The 23,529-nt window shown below is 44.1% G+C and overlaps 1 protein-coding gene across 3 annotated transcripts in view; it reads left to right on the top strand.

The window, feature by feature from the left end:
* LOC147115355 (transcription activator GLI3-like) overlaps window positions 1-23,529 on the top strand; it is a 422,057-nt gene that overhangs the window by 374,429 nt on the left and 24,099 nt on the right. For all 3 annotated transcript variants that reach the window (XM_085993896.1, XM_085993898.1, XM_085993897.1), the window contains 2 exons: window positions 15,929-16,078; window positions 21,630-21,794. In XM_085993896.1, coding sequence (XP_085850022.1) covers window positions 15,929-16,078; window positions 21,630-21,794 — 315 coding nt within the window. The remainder of the gene's footprint in view (window positions 1-15,928; window positions 16,079-21,629; window positions 21,795-23,529) is intronic.

The raw sequence follows: 23,529 nt of genomic DNA on the forward strand, positions 1-23,529 counted from the left end.
AGACCCTAGGCAAGACGGAGGGCCAGAGGGATCTGGGTGTGCAAGTACACAGATCCCTGAAGGCGGCGGAACAGGTGGATAAGGTGTTAAAAAAGGCATATGGGATACTTGCCTTCATTAGCCGAGGCATAGAATATAAGAGCAAGGAGGTTATGATGGAGCTGTATAAAACACTGGTTAAGCCACAGCTGGAATACTGTGTGCAGTTCTGGTTGCCACACTACAGGAAGGATGTGAACGCTTTGGAGAGGGTGCAGAGGAGATTCACCAGGATGTTACCAGGGCTGGAGCGCTTCAGCTATGAAGAGAGACTGGGCAGATTGGGTTTGTTTTCCTTGGAGCAGAGGAGGCTGAGGGGGGACATGATTGAGGTGTACAAAATTATGAGGGGCATAGATAGGATGGATACTGAGGAGCTTTTTCCCTTCGTAGAAGGGTCAATAACTAGGGGGCATAGATTCAAGGTAAAGGGCGGGAGGTTTAGAGGGGATTTGAGAAAGAACTTTTTCACCCAGAGGGTGATTGGAGTCTGGAACTCACTGCCTGAAAGGGTTGTGGAGGCAGGAACCCTCACAACATTTAAGAAGCATTTGGATGAGCACTTGAAATGCCATAGCATACAAGGCTACGGACCAAATGCTGGAATATGGGATTAGATTAGACAGGGCTTGATGGCCGGCGCGGACACGATGGGCCGAAGGGCCTCTATCCGTGCTGTAAAACTCTATGACTCTATGAAGCCTACAGAATTTGTTCATCCCAGTTTGGCATAAAAATAAAACAAAAAAGGTGACTCAGCCGTGGCTAACAAGGGAAATTAGGGATAGCATAAGATCCAAGGAGAGGACATATAAATTGGCCAGAAAAAGCAGTAAACCTGAGGATTGGGAGCAGTTTAGGATTCAACAAAGGAGGACAAAGGGATTAATTAAGAGGGGGAAAATAGAGTATGAGAGTAAGCCTGCAGGGAACATAAAAACTGACTGTAAAAGCTTTTATAGATATGTGAAGAGAAAAAGATTGGTGAAGTCAAGCGTAGGTCCCTTGCAGTCAGAATCAAGGGAATTTATAATGGGGAACAAAGAAATGGCAGACCAATTAAATACATACTTTGGTTCTGTCTTCACAAAGGAGGACACAAATAACCTCCCAAAGATGTCGGGGAACATAGGGTCTAATGAAAGGGAGGAACTGATAGAAATCAGTATTTGTAGGGAATTGGTGTTAGGGAAATTGATGGGATTGAGGGCCGATAAATCCCCAGGGCCTGATAATCTACATCCTAGGGTACTTAAGGAAGTGGCCCTAGAAATAGTAGATGCATTGCTGGTCATCTTCCAAAATTCGATAGACTCTGGAACAGTACCCATGGATTGGAGGATAGCTAATGTAACCCCACTATTCAGAAGGGTGGTAGAGAGAAAACAGGAAATTACAGACCGGTAAGCCTGACATTGGTAGTGGGGAAAATGCTAGAGTCCATTATAAAGGATGTAATAGCAGAGCACTTGGAAAAAAGTGACAGGATCGGACAAAGTCAACATGGCTTTACAAACGGTAAATCATGCTTGACTAATCTACTGGAATTTTTTGAGGATGTAACTGGTAAAATAGATAAGGGAGAACCAGTGGATGTGGTGTATTTGGATTTTCAAAAGGCTTTCGATAAGGTCCCGCATAAGAGATTAGCATGTAAAATTAAGGCGCATGGGATTGGGGGCAAGGCATTGACTTGGATAGAGAACTGGTTGGCAGACAGAAAGCAAAGAGTTGGAATAAACGGCTCTTTTTCCGAGTGGCAGGCAGTGACTAGTGGGGTACCGCAGGGATCGGTCTTTCGACCCCAGCTATTCACAATATATATTAATGATCTGGACGAGGGAACTAGATGTAATATCTCCAAGTTTGCAGACGACACAAAGCTGGGTGAGCATGTGTGCTGTGAAGAGGATGCCGAGAAACTCAAGTATGATTTGGACAGGTTGGGTGATTGGGCAGAAGCATGGCAGATGCAATATAACGTGGATAAATGCGAGGTTATCCACTTTGGTGTCAAAAACAGGAAGGCAGATTATTATCTGAATGGCAATAGATTGGGAGAAGGGGAAGTGCAACGAGACCTGGGTGTCCTTGTGCACCAGTCGCTGAAAGTAAGCATGCAGGTGCAGCAGGCGGTTAAGAAGGCAAATGGTATGTTGGCCTTCGTAGCGAGAGGGTTTGAGTACAGGAACAAGGATGTCTTGCTGCAGTTGTACAGGGCCTTGGTGAGACCACACCTTGAGTATTGTGTGCAGTTTTGGTCGCCTTATCTGAGGAAGGTTGTTCTTGCCATGGAGGGAGTGCAGCGAAGATTCACCAGGCTGATACCTGGGATGGCAGGAATGACGTATGAGGAGAGATTGGGTCGATTGGGCTTGTACTCGCTGGAGTTTAGAAGAATGAGAGGGGATCTCATCGAAACTTATAAAATTCTAACAGGACTAGACAGACTAGATGCAGGAAGGATGTTCCCGATGGTCGGGGAGTCCAGAACCAGGGGTCATAGTCTAAGATAAGGGGTAAGCCATTTAGGACTGAGATGAGGAGGAATTTCTTCACCCAGAGAGTGGTGAACCTGTGGAATTCTCTACCACAGAAGGCAGTAGAGGCCAATTCATTAAATATATTTAAGAAGGAGTTAGATATATTTCTTAAGGCTAAAGGGATCAAGGGGTATGGGGAGAAAGCAGGGACAGGGTACTGAATTTGGATGATCAGCCATGATCTCATTGAATGGCGGAGCAGGCTCGAGGGGCCGAATGGCCGACTCCTGCTCCTATCTTCTATGTTTCTAACCAGTAATATATGAAGGTTTACCATAACTTCCTTGCTTTTGTACTCTTAAGACACTATTTATAAAGCCATGGATCCTGTATGTTTTTAACAGCCTTATCAACTTGCCCTGCTGCCTTGAACGATCTGTGTATGAACATCTTCAGGTCTCTCTCTTTCTGCACCCTCTTTAAAATTGTACTATTTAATTTCGATTGCCTCTCCTCATTTTTCCTCATCACTTCACTCTTCTCTGCATTTAATTTCATTTATCATGTGTCTGCCCACTTCACTAGCCTGCCTATGTCCTCCTGAAGTCTGCTACTAGCTTCTTCATGGTTTACTACATTTCCAAGCTTTTTGTCATCAACAAACTTTGAAATGATGTCTCCTATACCCAAGTCCAGGTTGATATATATCAAAAAGAGCAGTGGTCCCAATATTGACGTCTGGGGGTGTTGACATCACTATACACTTCCCCACAGTCTGATTAAAAAACGTTCACCACTGCACTCTATCTGTCTCTCAGCCAATTTCGTATCCACGCAGCCACTGGCCATTTAATCCCACGGGCTTCGATTTTGCTAACAGGTCTATTACGTTGGACTTTATCAAATGCCTTCTGAAGGTCCACGTATACATCAGCTGCACTACCCTCATCAACTCTCATTGAAGACCTCGATCAAGTTTGTCAGACATGATTTGTCTTTAATAAACCCCAGATAAGCCACTTAAATGAGTTATTCTGACAAAGTTTCACTGGCCGAACCCCCAAGGAAATTGGGGGCTAGTGTTGTGTTAGCCATATAATTCACAGCTGAACCAATGGTCATGCACTTTATAATACCTGTTCGTACACCATGAAAAGGAATTGTTTTTCCCGTTTTTTAAATGACGTACTGTACAGAGAAGTGTTGGTGCTAATGGCACCATTGTCCATCAGAGATCTCTCTTATAGTGGGGTGGGAGCGGTGGCAGTGCAGATTTATGAACTGTACTGTCATGTTGGGAAGCCTATAAGATATATGGAAAAGTGGCGAGTAAAAAGGGCCAGAATAGGGAAATCAAAACTATTCACAATTACACATGGCTTTAACATAGCAAACCATCTCAAACCACATCCCCGGCGGGGAGGGGAGGTGGAGAAATGACCATCAGAGACTGAGAAGAAGCATTTAGGACAGAAGCAATTCGGGGAGGGAGGAAGGAAATTGTACGCAGACACACAGATCATTGAAGGTGGCAGCCCAGGTGGATAAGGGCATAGAAAGGAATCCTGGGTTTTGTATTTAGAGACAAAATACAAAAGCAAAGAGTTAACGTCCTGCAGGGTCTTCCATAGGCTGATGTTGGAGTGTGTACAGCAGTGGAAAGGTGCAGCGTCGATTAGCTGTTACAGTTATGAAGAGAGAATTGGAAAGTTGGGGTTCTCTTCCTTTGAGTGGCGAGGTTGAGGGATGACCTGACAGAGGTCTTCGAGATTATGAAGGACTGTGACGAGGCAAGTGGTGATAGGTTGTTTCCACTGGTCAGTCGGACAGTAATGAGAGTAGCCCACATTTAAGATAACTACAAATTGAATTAAAGGGGAGATTAGAAAAAAATGTCTTTACACAGAGGGTGTTTAGGGTGTGGAATTCTCTGCCACAAACCTTGGTTGAAGTAGCATCCATACAATCTTTCAAAAGCAACTTAGTTACTTAATGGGACTAGCAACCCAGAGGCTGTGAGTTCAAACCTCACTATGGCAAGTTGAGCGTTCGAAGGGCTGGTGGGCTGGGACAATGTACGCAAACACTCCAGCAGCTGTAGCTAGTACTGATGAACCACTGCAGATAAACACGAGTGTGGCAGTGATTGTTACTGTTTCTTTTTATAAGTACAGGAAACTTTGTGCTATCCGGAGGTGAGCTATCCGGCAATCTGGAGCCACCGGCAAAAATCAGCAGCCGTTTTTTATTCTTTTTTTTTTTGCTTTGATTGAACAGTCAAGCTGTGCAAGGTCTGTAGCTATAGCAACACCTTCAGCTACAGAGGCTTGCAGGCCACACCCGAGTGTTTAGAAGCTGTTGCTAAGCAACAGTGTTTGTTGTCAAATATGGAGATAAGAATCTCCGTATCTCTCAATATTAACTCTGGAGAGTATGGCAGTTTTGAGGCAACGGCAGCAGCTCGGTCCCATGGGTGCCGGATAGCACAAAGTTTCCTGTATCTTTTTTCAATCAGTTATGAGTCAAGACCGTCAAAAATGGAGACACGCTAAAAATATATATAAACTTTAAAAATCCTCAAAATATCGATGTAAATTTCTTTTAAAACAATGATTTCAGTAACAGATGGTATTGTGTTGTGACCTATAGCAGCTGCTGCTTCTTAACATTTATCTTGTCATTCACTAGTTTTAATTAGAATTAGCTTTAGATTTTTTGAGTGAAGCAGAGGTAACTGTAAAGTAACGCGAGAGAGCTATCGACAAGTGTAAAGATATGTCCTCATTCCAATGACTGGGGGTCTCGTCCTCTTACTAATGTCTGTTTTCTATTTCCTTTAGCTTCATGCTGAGTATCCATGTAATTAGTATTAGTTGTGGTCATATATATATATTTTAAATGTCCATTTCTGACTTAACTTTTACAAAGTCATTTTACTTTTGCAAGCAATTCTGGCATAAAACTTACTTCCTTTTATCTACTTCTCATAAATTATCAGAGTTTCCATAAACTGCATAATCTTTTCAATGATACCATGTAGTTGATGAGCACTTTATTTAAACATTCTTAGACCATCTCTGTTGTGAAGTTTGTAGATCCTTCCGTTGTAGTACAGCGTAGATGCAGTACGTTGGGAGTTACTGTATAGATATCATAGGACTGATTCCTTAATTGTCCATCCCAGGTGAGGAGCAGCACACACAGGAAGACCTGGTCATGAAATCGGCAAGCCCACGGCCTCTGATATCCTGTTCGCTTAAATCAACGGACGGCAGTTTGGGACTGCAGGCCATGAATTCCTGACCCCCGCTCCCTGTAAGCACTGCTGTACGTTGGGAGTGATCCGTGTGAAAATCATCCCTCTTATTTCAGGGTTCTGATTCCTAATGTGTAAATTGAAAATGTGTTTGAATGATCCATGAGAAACACAGATCTAGGAGAGATTGCTGTGCTTTGTGATCACATCCGTACTTGGAAGGCACAACTCCACTGAACGTTAAATGTTGACATTGTATTAGCCTTTTCATTGCTGGAAGTTCTCCTTCAGCTTTCTCCATACAGCACTTGCAGAAATATTGTTTGCATCGACATTCCATCGTTTACCCAACCATCAAAGTGAAGTACTTGCGTTTATATGGCAGTTTATTATACCTTCAGGATGCCTCAAAGCTCTTCATAACAGATAAATTTGTTTCGAAGTGTCATCACTGTTTTGTGGGCAAATGCAGCAGCCAATTTGAGCACAGCAACTCCCACATAAATCAGATGAGATGAATGACCAGTTAAACTGTTTTTGGTGCAATTGGTTGAGGGCGGAGTGTTGACCAAGGTATCAACCGAACACCTCGCTCTTCTTCAAATAGTGCCATGGAATCTTTAACATCCACTTGGACCATTGGAACTTGGCATGACATCTCATCCTAAAGACAGCACCTCTGACAATGCAGCACTCCCCTCAGTACTACAATGAAGTGTCAGCCTAGATTATGCATTAGAAAGGTGCGCACCCACAGAAGAGTTCCTATTATTTTTTAAAAATTCATTCTCATGGGTGACACTGGAAAGGCCGTATTTAATGCCCATTCCTAGTTGCCTTGAGAAGGTGGTGGTGAACGATCTCCTTGTGTTGATGATGCTCCCAAAGGAATTCTAGGACATTGACCCAGTGACAATGAAGGACATAGCTAATTGTCCTTCTCGGTGGGCAGGAGGTGCTGTCAAAGTAATCTTGGTGAGTTACTGCAGTGCATCTTTGAATAAGTCACTTGTAAGCATGTTCAGTCTTGTTTGTTGCTGCAAAAATGCTGCCCGGCCCTTGTGGGGTACATCAACCACGACATTTAATTGTGTCGCTCAGTGTTCCTTTTTCATTGGAACTCCAGGCCACACCATTTGAAAAATTCTTGTTCTCAGCGGGGTTTTATTTTGGAGCAAATGTAATGATTGGAAGCAGCATACACATCTGAATGGTAATTCTGTTGTCATAACGGATTCAACACAAATATGATAAATGCAATGGAAAGGCACGAGCGACAGAGAATAGCCTGACCTTTTAAGTCGAAAGCTTTCTACTTTTCAACGCGGCTCCCATTACTCAGGTTGTTGAAGTGCGTGGGTAATCTGGCTGCTTATAGTCGCACAGGCTTTAAGTAAGTTTTCTTTTACCTCGCCTTCTCAGTCAATGAAATAAAAAAAGTTGCAGTTTTGTGGGCCTATAAATGACCACCTGTAGTTCCGAATGAATTATTAAAGGAATAACAGAAAATAGATGTTGAAATGCTTTTGAGCTATAAAATATGGATTAAAACATCCTCCATTCATGTTAGACTTGTACTCCCGCCCTATTGTAGTCAAATCTGTGCCGGTTAAAGTAGTTAACTGGTTATAATACTAGCTGGTTAACTGGTTATAATACTAGTTAAAGTAGTTAACTGGTTATAATACTAGCAATGCTGAGGTTGTGATTCCAAAATTGTGATTTCAAATTCAATATACAGTATCTGGTAATTTTTGGGCAGAAAAATCTATTTGATATTAAGTTGGGTACTTGGGGTGCACGTTTCATTCAAAGCACCAGCAGTACCTGTTATGCATGTAGGTAGCGCTGTGATAGCTGTGTTCAGTGTTAAAGATGTCACGCTATGCGACATACAGTAGTTGGTGTGTTGTATTTTATACCGAGAGAATAATCTACACCTATTATACATGGATTAGATTTTCTTCTTCTTCCCTCCTCTGGGGAGTTTTTCAAGCGCAAGCGCTCTGTAAAAAGATTTTTAAAAGCCCCTGTCAGACCACCAGCTATTGGTTAACATCTGTCTGTGGGTTAATGGTGGTCTTGGCGCCAGGACCACCGGCACTGCTAGCTCTTGCACCCCAGGTAGTGATGGGTGATTTTTAAATTTTGCCGGCGGAAGCTCCTGGGAGCCTCAAAAAATGTATCCCCTCCCCCCTCGCCCTCCACCCCCCCCCTCCGCTCTCCCGCCCCCCCCGCATCCCACCCCCCCGCCCTTTGTTGGATCTTCCACAACAAGGAGAGACCGAGCAAACCATTTCCCCTGAGAACAAGAGCCACTGATATATGGCCAGCAGTGACTTCCAACCCCACTCCCACTGCACTCCAGGCAAGACAGCAGGACGAAGAGCCACCGATAGGGAGCCTCGGTACTGCTACACACCATCATCTAGGAGGGTCCACATCTTGAACAGGAGCCTGGACTGGAAGCACAAGTGTGAGAAGAAGGAATGTGAAACAGAGCTGGAGACCCAGTAACACCTGCTCATTGACTTTTCCCATCCCCCTCCTGTCCTTCGTGCCTACTCCCCCTTGTGTCCCTCCCTTCATTACACCCCTATCCTTGCCCCCTCCCTCCATCACATCTCATCCTTTTCCCTTGTCTTTTCTTCCCCTCCCTGCCCCCATCCACCCTCCTCCCTACCACCTCAACTCAGATTGGATTCACAATACTGGTGTTACTGATTGCAGAGGTGCCGCCACTTCCTTTGCTCCAGCTGCATTTCGCCAACCTCTGGTAGCTCTCGGACTTAGAGGCGAGTGTGCTACCACTGAGCCACGACTGACACTTAGTACATTAACACTCTGAGTGCTGAAGGTGCTGCTTCAGAACACTTGCTTTCGGTCCTCTTAACGTCTGCTGGAGTAGTTTCCTTGACCCTTCAATGCGGCGTATTTGAATGGATGACTGCAGAGTGACGGAGCACTTTCTAATGCACAGTACCTGAGGTGGGAATAGACTGAAAATGCTGCTGCCGTTCTCAAAGGATTGAAACATATGTTTTGAGTGAATTTTCTGATTTTGCACACTGCCTGAAGGGAGGGGGTAGGAAGGAAGAAGTGCTGCATGCCACAGAATGCTTTTACAAACCATTGACATTATCATTAGACTCTTCATGTACTCATATCGGAATGGGGCAATATGGATTATTATAGGTCATCGACCTGAAATGTTAACTCGTGTTTCTCTCTGCACAGATGCTGCCTGACCTGCTGAGTATCTGCAGCATTTTCTGTTTTTATTTCAGATTTCCAGCATCTGCAGTATTTTCTCTTTGTGGATTATTATAGTTTAGATATTGGAACAAAGTAGATTTTGAAAATCCAGGTAATCTTGCATTACCCAACCAGGAAAACAATTGAAAGTAAATTGTTCAATAAACAGCCAGCATTAAATCTAAGCGATTGTAGCAGGTTTCTTTTTTTTTGAAAGGGCTTTTGCTGTATTTGGAGTTAATCTGGTATTTTCATATTTTGAATGTCAAATATGAAGATACTACATATTTATGACCTATTGCCGAAGTATTGAAAATATCCTGGCCGTGAAATTCGGCACCTTAGTGCCAGCAGTTAAGGCCGGTTTGACGATATAAATGGCTGCCGCCTCGCATCCGCCCACTTCCGGCGCGGTCTGCGCTGTTCGCCATCCTAGTGAGGGCGATGGCACGGGCAGGGCCTGCGTGCGCGGCAGTATGCAGAGTAGGCAGATCGTGACACCAGTCAGCGTGTAACGACCTGCCATTTTGGACGTCACGTTCCAATCAACGCCCTCTCCTAAACACCAACAGCTGACTGTGCTGATGAAGCTGTCAAGTATTCAGCGGATGTTTTGAACCATTGGACAACTAAGCATAGCTGGACTTTTTTTTGCTGTCAGTGAGTGCGCTCAGACCATTCTGAAGACTATTGAACGATAAAAGGAGCGACTCTCATAAAGAACCACATGTGTCTGCTGTGGGGCCCGCCTGGAGTGACATGTTACTAACACCACTTAATGCTTTCTAATTTGTGGTTTAACATTGCTTTGTCTGGCAACATTCTTAATGTGTCCTCCAGTGCTTGGCAACCCTGGTTAAACTGAAGGATACATGCGCAATGGGGGAACATGTGACTGGAATTAGGTGTATTTAAAGATGCAGGTACAGAAAATCCATTCTGATCCCCTCAGGTTTACATCTTCCTTTTCATTCACAAAAGTGAAACTAATGGGCCCTCTTCTGGTACAATTATGGTACTGCAAGCGTTCCTATCATTTCTGGTGCTGCTCTGATAGCGAGCGGGCGGTTAAGCTATTGCTGTGTTGCCACATTTTCACGACCAACGATTCAACAACACACCACTCACTTTCAAGAAGCATTTGGATGAGCACTTGGAATGCCAATGCATACAAGGCTATGGACCAAATGCTGGAAAATGGGATTAGACTGGACAGGGATGGATGGGCGGCGCAGACACGATGGGCCGAAGGGCCTCTTTCTGTGCTGTAAAACTCTATGACTCTATGACACTCAAGCAACTGATGCACAAGTGTTTTTTTTAGAAACAGTCTGCTCATTAATGGTATGAATGAGCGCCCTGACAGATTTTCATGGTACTAAAGCTGATTGGTTTAAGTTTTAAGTGAGGTCCTCATTTCTGCAGAGGCCGAAACTCCGAACAGTTCTGAGAGTTGTGTGTGGCTTGTCATTGCTGTAATGTGCTGTTGTCTTTGTAGCCCTGTGCAGTGTTGTATCAGCCTGGTTTAAAGTAATGTGCATTGAAGAGCTGTCTCTGGTAAATGTCTGTAACATTTTTCCAACAGTGAAATCACAAACTACACCCAGTGTGAATTTGTAAAAACAAGTACACCAGTGATCTTTTTAAGCACCGTGCGATTAATTAACTAACCGTACATAAAACTGATGTCATTTAAAAAAAATTAAATTTCTATTAATTTGGATATCTTTTAAGGCAATGGGTGTTTACTTGCAATGATTACAACACATTGTAAGAAGTCACATAACACCAGGTTATAGTCCAACAGTTTTATTTGAAATCACAAGCTTTCGGAGCGCTGCTCCTTCGTCAGGTGAAGTGGAGAGATGCATAAAAACACAGCTTATATAGCCAGAGAATAATGTCATGTTTACAGGTAATCTTTCTAACTGCCATTTATCACACCTCGGCAGAGAGATAATCACAGCAATCAAAGGTGTGAATGGTGCCCAAACAGGTCAGCCAGGAAAACATTACATCAAAGAACAATGAGGTGGGGTCACAAGGAGTCAAATGTTGCAGATACTGGGGTCTGTATAAAAACAAAAAACAGACAAAAAAACATTTTTTTTGCTGGAAATCACAGCAGGTCCGGCCGCATCTGTGTAGAGAGAACAAGCCAACGACGACTCGAGTCTGGATGACCCTACGTCAGGTGGGGTTACATGTAGCGTGACATGAACCCAAGATCCCGGTTGAGGCCGTCCTCATGAGTGCGGAACTTGGCTATCAGTTTCTGCTCTACGATTTTGCGTTGTCGTGTGTCTCGAAGGCCGCCTTGGAGAATGCTTACCCGAAGATCGGAGGCTGAATGTCCTTGACTGCTGAAGTGTTCCCCGACTGGGAGGGAACACTCCTGCCTGGCGATTGTTGCGCGGTGTCCATTCATCGTTTGTCGCAGTGTCTGCATGGTCTCGCCGATGTACCATGCTCCGCAACGTATGAGGTAGACAACATTGGCCGAGTCACATGAGTATGTACCATGTACCTGGTACACGATAACATCAACAAGTTCCATCCCACCATCAAACTCACCATAGACTACTCCTCAGAATCGGTTTCATTCTTGGACACACGAATCTCCATCAAAGACGGACACCTCAGCACTTCACTCTACCGCAAGCCCACGGACAACCTCAGGATGCTCCACTTCTCCAGCTTCCACCCTAACCACGTTAAAGAAGCCATCCCCTATGGACAAGCCCTGCGAATACACAGGATCTGCTCAGACGAGGAGGAACGCGATGGACACCTACAGACGCTGAAAGACGCCCTCGTAAGAACGGGATATGACGCTCGACTCGGCGATCGACAGTTCCGACGGGCCACAGCAAAACATCGCATAGACCTCCTCAGAAGACAAACACGGGACACAATCAACAGAGTACCCTTCGTCGTCCTGTACTTCCCCGGAGCAGAGAAACTACGCCATGTTCTTCGCAGCCTTCAACATGTCATCGATGACGACGAACACCTCGCTAAGGCCATCCCCACGCCTCCACTACTCGCCTTCAAACAGCCGCCTAACCTCAAACAGACCATCGTTCGCAGCAAATTACCCAGCTTTCAGGAGAACAGCGACCACAACACCACACAACCCTGCCACGGCAACCTCTGCAAGACATGCCAGATCATCAGCACAGATACCATCATCACACGTGAAGACACCACCCACCAGGTACATGGTACATACTCATGTGACTCAGCCAACGTTATCTACCTCATACGTTGCAGGAAAGGATGCCCGGAGCATGGTACATCGGCGAGACCATGCAGACACTGCGACAACGGATGAATGGACACCGCACAACAATCGCCAGGCAGGAGTGTTCCCTCCCAGTCGGGGAACACTTCAGCAGTCAAGGACATTCAGCCTCCGATCTTCGGGTAAGCATTCTCCAAGGCGGCCTTCGAGACACACGACAACGCAAAATCGTAGAGCAGAAACTGATAGCCAAGTTCCGCACTCATGAGGACGGCCTCAACCGGGATCTTGGGTTCATGTCACGCTACATGTAACCCCACCTGATGTAGGGTCATCCAGACTCGAGTCGTCGTTGGCTTGTTCTCTCTACACAGATGCGGCCGGACCTGCTGTGATTTCCAGCAAAAAAAATGATTTTTTGTCTGTTTTTTGTTTTTCATACAGACCCCAGTATCTGCAACATTTGACCCTTGTGACCCCCACCTCATTGTTCTTTGATGTAATGTTTTCCTGACTGACCTGTTTGGGCACCATTCACACCTTTGATCGCTGTGATTATCTCTCTGCCGAGGTGTGATAAATGGCAGTTAGAAAGATTACCTGTAATCATCTGGCATTATTCTCTGACTATATAAACTGTGTCTTTATGCATCTCTCCACTTCACCTGATGAAGGAGCAGCGCTCCGAAAGCTTGTGATTTCAAATAAAACTGTTGGACTATAACCTGGTGTTGTGTGACTTCTTACATTTGTCCACCCCAGTCCAACACCGGCATCTCCACACTACAACACATTGGACACTGGAACACTGGAATAGGGCTAACTTCAATAGGATGCGAAAGGATCTAGCCAGGGTAAAATGGAACCAAAGACTGACAGGAAAAACTATAACGGAACAGTGGGTGATCTTTAAGGAGGAGATGTTCCAAGTACAGGCTCGGTACATTCCAACAAGAGGGAAGGATAAGGTAATCAAAGCAAAGGCTCCTTGGATGACGAAGGAGATAGAGAAGATGATGAAACAAAAAAGAGGGTGTATGATGCATGTCAGGTGAATTCTTCAAGGGAGAACCAGACCAAATACAAGAAGTTGAGAGGGGATGTGAAGATGAAAATAAGATTGGCAAACAGAGAATATGAGAGTAGAATGGCGGTTAACATAAAAGGGAACTGTGATGAAGTATTCCATTCATCACTCATTGGTATTCTCTGCCTGTGACTGTGGTTGGTTTCAGTTTCATTTCCCTTACCTCAGTTCCGTTTCCTCACCATTGTATTGTACTGTGTGTAGGGCTCCGCCCATACCTGGCCCCTATGTAAGCTGGCCCAGCCTGCATCACATCCAGTATGGCAGACCTCTGGATGGAAGATACCTCTCCTCTGTGTGTTACCTTCTAAGTCAATAAAAGCCTTGTTTTGTTTTGCTAACATCGAGTCTCGGATTTATTGAGGCACATCAGGAACCCAAAAATCTTCTACCGGCAAGTAAACAGTAAGTGGGTAGTAAGAGGCGGGGTGGGGCCCATTAGGGACAAAGAAGGTGATATATGCTTAGAGGCGCAGGGCAAGGCTAGAATTCTCAATGAGTACTTTGTATCGGTGTTTACTAAGGAGGTGGATGCTGACAAAATATCGGTAGAAATGGAAAAGGTAGAAGCAATGGAAAGGGTGAAAATTGATGGACAGGATGTACTATAAAGACTGGGTATGCTTAGAGTGGACAAGTCACCTGGTCCAGAAGGCTTGCATCCCAGGTTGCTAAGGGAATTGGGGGCGGAGATAGCAGAAGGGCTTGCCATAATTTTCCAATCTTCCCTAGATGCGGGGGAGGTGCCTGAGGATTGGAAAGTGGCAAATGTGACACCATTGTTCAAGAAAGGGTGCAAGGACAATCCTAGTAACTACAGGCCGGTCAGTTTAACATCAGTGGTGGGTAAAATTTTAGAAACAATAATCAAGGAAAAAATTAACAGACACTTGGAGAGGTTTAAGCTAACTAAGGAGAGCCAACACGGATTTGTAAAAGGCAGATCGTGTTTGACTAATCTAATTGAATTTTTTGATGAAGTAACAGAGAGGATTGATGAAGGGAATTCAATGGATGTTGTCTACATGGATTTTCAGAAGGTGTTTGACAAAGTACCACATAGAAGGCTGGTTAACAAAATTGAGGCTCATGGAATAGGTGAGTCAGTGGCAGCTTGGATAAGGAATTGGCTTAAGGACAGAAAACAGCGAGTTGTGGTAAATGGCTGTTTTTCAGACTGGAGGATGGTAGACAGTAGTGTTCCCCAAGGGTCAGTGCTGGGGCCACTGCTTTTTTTGTTGATATATATAAACGACCTGGATATTGGAATACAGAGTAGAATTTCTAAATTTGCCGATGACACCAAACTTGGGGGTGTGGCAAACAATGAGGATGATACCAATCAACTGCAACAGGACATAGAAAGGCTAGCAGAATGGGCAGACAAGTGGCAGATGGAATTTAATACAGAGAAGCGTGAAGTGTTGCATTTTGGCAGAAGGAACAGGAAGAGGCAATATACACTTAATGGCACAGTTTTAAAGAGTGTGCAAGGGACAGAGGGACCTGGGCGTTAATGTGCATAGGTCCCTGAAGGTGGCAGGACATATTGAGAGAGTGGTTAACAAAGCATATGGGATCTTGGGCTTCATAAATAGAGGTATTGAGTACAAAAGTAGAGAAGTTATGCTGAACCTTTTTAAAGTGCTGGTTAAGCCACAACTGGAGTATTGCGTCCAGTTCTGGTCACCACACTTTTGGAAGGGTGTGAAGACCCTCGAGAGGGTGCAGAGGAGATTTACCAGAATGGTTCCAGGGATGGGGGATCTTAGCTACAAGGACAGGTTGGAGAAGCTGGATTTGTTTTCATTAGAGCAAAGGAGGTTGAGGGATGATTTGACAGAGGTGTACAAGATTATGACGGGTTTGGATAAGCTAGACGGGGAAAGGCTATTCCCACTAGTTGACGGTACAAGGACTAGGGAACACAGATTTAAGATTTTGGGCAAGAGATACAGGGGGGATGTGAGGAAAACTTTTTTACGCAGCGAGTGGTGAGGACCTGGAACTCGCTGCCAATGGAAGTGGTGGAAGCGGAGACACTCAATGTTTTCAAGGGGAGACTGGATAGGCACTTGAGGGAAATAAACTTGCAGGGCTACGGGGATAGAGCGGGGGAATGGGACTGACTGGATTGCTCTACAGAGAGCCGGCACGGAATCAATGGGCCGAATGGCCTCCTTCTGTGCTGTTATGACTCTGTGACAATATTGGGGTAGATCGTCCATGGGGTTTCCCGATCTTCCGCTATAACTTTGGCAGAAGATTAGCGTAGAACCCGGGGAAGTGGCGTAAACGGGCGCTAATGCCAGTTCTGTGGGTTTTCAACTGAAGTTACAGCAGACGATCGGAAGACCCCCGAGGAAGTCCTTTTGAACTGAAGCAATGGTGAAGTATCCAGTAATTCAAATTAAGCAACTTTGAATTATGAGGAGTAGGCTGTACGTATTTGACGTATTTTGAATATATTTACAGGTCCCAGTGTGTAGGAAGTTGTTAATCCTGTTTGTAGATGAGGTAACGTGTCGTGCACTGAAGATTTGTCTTTTTATTTCCCCATCCAGCACATAAATAACGACCACATCCACGGAGAGAAGAAAGAGTTTGTGTGCAGGTGGCAGGACTGCTCTCGAGAACAGAAGCCATTTAAAGCCCAGTACATGCTTGTGGTTCATATGAGGCGACACACTGGGGAGAAGCCACACAAGTGCACTGTGAGTCTGTTCATTGAGTACGTTGCCTTGCTCATTATTCACCAAAGGTCGCTGTCCTGTTGCCAAGAGCAAAATGATCTTCACATCTACAAATTTAAGCAAATGCATATTCACTCCTGTATTCGTCAAACTTTTTCAATGTCTACCCAGCACCAGTAAAACAAACTTCTTGTATTTTTTTCCTCGATTTATTCCAGGAATAATAAGTAACTTCTAGCACACTTCTGTCACTTTACACTGGGAAGAGTCCTCTCCCGCAGCCCATCCACCATCTTAAACATTCACTCCCTCCACCACCAGCACACCGTGGCTGCAGTGTGTACCATCCACAAGATGCACTGCAGCAACAAGCCAAGGCTTCTTCGGCAGCACCTCCCAAACCCACGACCTCTTCCACCTAGAAGGACAAGGGCAGCAGGCGCAGGGGAACACCACCACCTCCAAGTTCCCCTCCAAGTCACACACCATCTGACTTAGAAGTATATCGCCGATCCTTCATCGTCGCTGGGTGAAAATCCTGTAACTCCCTCCCTAACAGCACTGTGGGAGTACCATCACCTAGCAGTTCAAGAAGGCGGCTCACCACCACCTTCTCAAGGGCAATTAGGGATGGGCAATAAATGCTGGCCTTGCCAGCGATGCCCACATCCCGAGAATGAATTTTACAAAAAATTGACAGATTTCTGACTAAATTAGAATAATCTAGTTAACATAGAAAGGGGCATGCCAGAAGTAATTTTAAATGGAAATTTCCCACTGCGTATATGGTTAATCTCCAGTCGGAAGTCATTCAAAACCCAAATTCTGAGCCAGTTTTCCAACAAAGTCCCTGACCCATATCTCAAGTGAAATAAGAAATCAAAACATTCACCTGTCAGAGCTGACGACTAAAATTATCCGCAGGCAATTAAAAAAGTTCATCCAGTGTAATGAATATTGGGCTGTATTTTGCAACCCTAGTACGCGGCCGTAGGGGCCGCGCTAGTTCCGGGTTTAGGTATGCGAAGCGCATGCGCTAAAACCCGGAACTTGCAATCTGTCAAGAGATCCTCCGCATCCCCGTGAGCTGGGCCTCTGCGGGTGGAGAGTTGCGCTATTTGCCCAAATTCCGCCCGCTGAATGCCTGTGAAATTCTTACGCCTGGTCAAAGCAGCCGTCAGGCCTGCCTTAACAGCATAAGAGATTTAAGAAATAGAAAAATAAAATGTTATCACTCATTTCTACATTAAAAAACCTGTCCAATAAGGCAAGTTTTTTTTAGCCCCGTTAAAATATATTTAAAAAAATTTCAAAAAATTAAATTTTTGTTTAAAATATTTAATTAAATGGCATTTTAATTAATTTTAAATAATGTAATAAAAAAATTATTTCATATGTTAATGTATTTTTTAAGTGATCCCCATTCATACTTCTGGGAGTTCTGTACGTAAGCAACTCTCATAAGCATGAATAGGGATTCCCTTCTTTTATTGGTTGGGCTGGCCCACGTGATCCCGGGGCGTTTGCAAACCGCATGCGCCCCTGGGGTACGTGAGCCTCTGCCCACGTGTACCCAGAGAGGCCCAGGATCGCAAGCCTCCATACCTCCCGGGCCACCAGGTAAATACGTAGATTTTTTACAGGTTGGAGGTACCCGCCCGCGGGAAACCTCCGATCACAAGTTCTGGGCCATTGTTTCTATGCAACTTCCTGTAACGTCATCATTGTTCAACCAGAGGCCTTGATGTTACAGGGTCCCACTGAAGCTGGCGTAGCTTTTGTTGGCATGGGCTCAAAGAACCACCTGAAAATTACTTTTCCATAAAATACAAAAATACTTTATTTTCATCCGAGTCTGTAATACAGACAGATTAATGCGCATTGTAACACTTGGAATGAAGCATTGCCAAAGTAATGCCATTATCCATCATAGAGTCTTTTGAACCCGGGCATTGGCACAGAGCTTGTTAAATGTGATACTTTGAGGAAATGTGGCACGTTATCAAATGGAATGTTATTGCTAAATCTTCCACTAAAGTTTTCCATCTGACATAAGATGGCTTTGCCTGTATATTTTGGGATAACATGGAATTCCATCTGACAGTTCAGATGTTTTTTTCACGTGAATGTTTCATTGATTTCCAGGTACAACAAATGTACAGATGAGAGGCGACTGCTCCAGTAACTGCAGTGGGAATTTAGGGAGATTAACTGTTAACTACATGGTTTACAGAACTGCAGGGAAGTCACTCCCCTTTTTGTGCAGATAAAGAAATGAAGAGTTTGCATCTAAAGGACGCCTTTTACATCCTCAGGATGTCCCAAAGCACTTCACAGTCAATTAGTTACTTTTGAAGTATGATCACCGTTGTTACTTGGGCAAATGCAGCATTCAGTGTCCAAACAGCAGGATCTCGCAAACAGTAAAATAAGTCAATTAGGATTTAATCTGTCCCTTTTTAATAATTTTGGTTGAGAGAGGAATGTTGGTCAGGACTTCATGAGAACTCTCCTGATCGTCTTGCAATAGTGCCGTGGGATCTTTTACGTTCACCTGATTAGGTAGCCGGGCTTGATTTAACGTCTCATCTGAAAGATGGATAAGCACTTTACTGTATAGTTTAATAGGGATGGGCAGTTATGTTTTCGGTAATTGTGCTTAAATTGTATAACGAGTGGTCAATCAGAATTATTCAGATATGGGGATTGGTGTAAAATGCACAACTGAACATTCATCAGTCTACCACAAGTGAAGGTAAAGAGTAATGGTCGGGTTAGGCTTCAGTGAGTCCATATCAAAATTAAAAAACAAACTTGGGGAGGAGGGGAGGGGAAATCAGCAATAGAAACAAAAGCATTGATTTGGTTGCTACGGCAACTTTTGATACTGGTTTTGGTAAAGATTGAGGTCTTCAACATCAGACATTGTCTGTCCCATGTCTATAAAGAAAGAATTCCTATCAAAGAGTGAATTTTGTGGCTGAGTATCCACTTGTAGTGTTACCAACAGCACACAAGAGAAACAAAATTAATTTGTTATACTTGACTTACCTTGAGTAAGGACTGATAAAAGAAATATCATGAGTACATTATGTTTGGATTTGGTTGTGTGGTCCTCTCAGGAATTCTCAGTGCCCATACCCAAGGCAGAATCAGGTGAGTTTCACTTCAGAAAACCCAACAAGCCAAAGTGCTATTTAGCAATGTTCTTTCCAACACCTGACACAAGTGGATAACTTGTTTAACATTATAATCTTGCACCAGGTTAGCCATTCACCACAAAAAGACCCTTTGGGTCTCAACTCTTACGATTTGGCATTTATGTCAAGAGAATTTAAGATCCAAGTCATTACAGTTGAAGCTTCGTATAGCCTATCTTTGATGTTGGCGAGATATAGTCTGATTCAGAGACTCTCCAGGCAATCAAAACCAATGAGGAGATCAAATTGACCATGACTTATTTGACTTGGCACCTACCTTTTCTATGACATGTCTCTGTCCCAGCCAGGAATCAGTCTAGCTCTCTTTTGAAGGTACACAATAATCAGCACTCACCGCACAACCTGGTAACTTGTCCCATAGACATATTCTCTGGGAAAAGAAGAACCGCCTACCATCTAACCTAGTTCTACCCTTGCGTAACTTATTAATTGGTCCTTCTCAACCTATCCAATTCAAACAATCTTCAATATTTTCTAGACCTCGAGCAAATTGCTCCTAAGTCTTCACTTTTCTAAAGTGTATTTAGACCCAGCTTTTTGAGCCTATCTGGAAAGCTAAGATATTTTCAACTGGAAATAAATCTTCTGCGCCCCCCCCCCCCCCTCCTCTGAACCTCGAGTCGCAATATTACCCACCATGTCAGGGGACCATAACTGGATACAGTGTTATAAATGAGGCTTAACCAAGGTCTTGTACATGGTCAAAATAGATATAGCTTCATGGCATTGGTCATCAGCCTTTAGAGGGTGGTGAATTATGATACTGAGATCTTTTTCTTCTTCCATAGTATTCAGTTCTGTTCCCTGTAAGGTGTATTTATAATTAGTTATCAGACTTGTCTCAGTGGGCAGCACTCTTGTCTCTGAGTCAGGAGGTTGTGGGTTCATAGTCCCACTCCAGAGACTTGAGCACAAAATCTCGGCTAACACTTCAGCAACAACAACAACAGCAGCTTGTATTTCTTTACTTCAGCACAGTATTGAGGAAGTGCTGCATTATCGGAGATACCGTCTTTCCAATGACCCTTAGGTGGATGTAAAGGATCCCATGGCAATAGTCGAAGAAGAGCAAGGAAGTTCTCCCCAGTGTCCTGGCCAATATTTATCGCTCAGCAAACATCACCAGAAACAGATTATCTGGTCATTATCTCATAGCTGTTTGTGGAACCTTGCGGTGCGAAGATTGGCTGCTACGTTTCCTACACTACAGCAGTGACTATACTTCAAAAGTAATGTAAAGCGCTTTGGGACGGCCTGAGGTCGTGAAAGGTGCTATATAAATGCAATCCTTTTTTTTTGTCTATGCTTCATTGGGTTACCTGATCCTCTAATTTGATGACTGACTTGTTTGGGTGCAATCTAGATTAGGCTGGCAAAAGCTCTTATTAAGAAAGTGCAGACCTTCATCCACTTGGGGGACTTAATGACATTGGAGCAGTTGCAGCTTTCACAGGACATTACCACGGTGCTAGCAGGGGCTCGCTTCCAACAGACCACTTCCTGGACACCAGATCAGCCGATTTACAGGCAACACTTACCTTGGACCCTGGAACTGATAGCAGCTGTCACCTGCATAGTTTGTACTGTGTGTCTCCATTAGACCTCGCCAAAGCATAACCGTCTCCAGACCCTCTCCCTTGCACCAAGTGGTGCTACTAGATACTTAATTAGCAGAAGCTCTATCATAGCGAAGTGTCAAAGCATCTGCCCTAACTCAGATTGTGAAGGCTAATGCCTCCCTGTCTGGGGGAAAAAATAGGCATGGGCACCTAGATAGAATGTCAGTCAACCTGGCCTATTAACAGGTTGGGACTATAGAAATGTCATTAACAGTACAGTAGGTCCAACCCCAGTATCAATACAACTCAATCCTGTGACTGGATAACTCTACGGTGTAAGTGAGTAAGGCCCACTGAGTCCAGAGATGGCCTGGATTTAGGGTAAAGGGATAGCCATTTCAGCAGAGGCAGGAAAAAGTAGCGAACAGGCTTAGTCACCAGAATGTGATCCTACCCGCAAGTGGATTCTGTACAGGAAATTGGAACGAGTCAGCTCAGCAGGCAGATCTGTTTGGCCTGAGCAAGAATGCAGAATTCTCCAGAGCACTGACAGAATCAAAAAACAAATAAGTTACCATTTAAGATCCACCAGCTGTGCTCTTATTTTAAATGAACATAAATTTTGGGTTATTGTTAGCATATCATCACCATGGCAAAGTTAATGGAAAACAATTCAGAACTCAAAGATTCAAAGTGTCATTTATGAATAGTTTTATTTGCGTATTCTCCTGTATGTAACTTTAAAAGATCCAAATGATTGCAGGTCATTTACCGCAAGTTTTTTTTCTATAGTTTGAAGGCTGCACAAAGGCCTACTCCAGACTGGAAAACTTGAAAACACATCTGCGGTCTCACACTGGAGAAAAGCCGTATGTCTGCGAGCACGAAGGCTGTAACAAAGCGTTCTCCAACGCATCTGACCGGGCCAAGCACCAGAACAGAACTCACTCAAATGAGGTAAGCTGTCATCTGGCACATGTTGGTGAGTCTGCTTTGATACAGATTACTGATGTGGCACCCAAAGCCCATGATAGCTGTAACTGATAGTGAACCTATGCTGCACTGTAGCGATTTCTCTGTCCCAACAAAATTAATACTGTAGGTCAGAGGTGCATAAGAACATAAGAAATAGGAGGAGTAGGCCATTTGGCCCCTCGAGCCTGCTCCGCCATTCAATGAGATCATGGCTGATCTTCAACCTCATCTCCACTTTCCTGCACTATCCCCATATCCCTTGATTCCCTTAGTCGCCAAAAATCTAGCGATCTCTTGTCTTGAATATACTCAACGACTGAGCCTCCACAGCCCTCTGGGGTAGAGAATTACAAAGATTCACCACCCTCTGAGTGAAGACATTTCTCCTCATCTCAGTCCTAAATGGCCGATCCCTTATTCTGAGACTGTGACCCCTGGTTCTAGACTCCCCAGCCAGGGGAAACATCCTCCCTGCATCTACCCTGTCGAGCCCTGTAAGAATTTTGTATGTTTCAATGAGATCACCTCTCATTCTTCTAAACTCCAGAGAATATAGGCCTAGTCTACTCAATCTCTCCTCAAAGGACAATCCCCCCATCCCAGGAACCAGTCTGGTGAACCTTCGTTGCACTCCCTCTATGGCAAGTATATCCTTCCTTAGGTAAGGAGACCAAAACTGTACACAATACTCCAGGTGTGGTCTCACCAGGGCCCTATATAATTGCAGTAAGACGTCTTTACTCTTATACTCAAATCCTCTTGTAATAAAGGCCAACATACCATTTGCTTTCCTAATTGCTTGCTGTACCTGCATGTTAACTTTCAGTGATTTGTGTACAAGGACACCCAGGTCCCTCTGAGCACCAACATTTCCCAATCTCTCACCATTTAAAAAATACTCTGCTTTTCTATTTTTCCTACCAAAGTGGATAACTTCACATTTCTCCACATTATATTCCATTTGCCATGTTCCTGCCCACTCACTTAGCCTGTCTATATCCTCTTGAGGCCTCCTTGCATCCTCCTCACAACTTACATTCCCACCCAGCTTTGTATCATCAGCAAACTTAGATATATTACATTTGATCCCCTCATCCAAATCATTGATGTAGATTGTGAATAGCTGAGGCCCAAGCACTGATCCTTGTGGTACCCCACTAGTTACAGCCTGCCAACCCGAAAATAACCCGTTTATTCCTACTCTCTGTTTTCTGTCCATTAACCAATCCTCAATCCATGCTGGTATATTACCCCCAATCCCATGAGCCCTAATTTTGTTTAATAACCTCTTGTGTGGCACCTTATCGAATGCCTTCTGAAAATCCAAATGCACCACATCCACTGGTTCCCCCTTATCTATTCTGCCAGTTACAACCTCAAAAAATTCTTATCAGATTCGTCAAACACGATTTCCCTTTCATAAATCTGTGTTGACTCTGCCTAATCCTATTATTATTTTCTAGATGTTCCCCATAATGTAACTGTTGCCTCCACAGTTTTGAGGTAATGTAGCAGCAACATACAAATTTCTTGACTTGTTAGGAAGTGGTCACTGATTGTTTGTAATTCCAATGACCTAATGTACATGTATCACAGAGCAATTCTTAGTGAACATCATTGTGGTAGACTTGTTTGGTTGCTCATCCTTTGTCAACATTTCAACGCAATGTTAAGGGGAAAGTGATGTGTTCCATTTTGATTTCCAAACCTTGGCCTA

This window comes from Somniosus microcephalus, chromosome 7 (genome assembly GCF_052327205.1).
Source record: "Somniosus microcephalus isolate GS21.2 chromosome 7, FLI_Smic_1.0, whole genome shotgun sequence".
In the NCBI taxonomy this organism is placed as follows: Eukaryota; Metazoa; Chordata; class Chondrichthyes; order Squaliformes; family Somniosidae; genus Somniosus; species Somniosus microcephalus.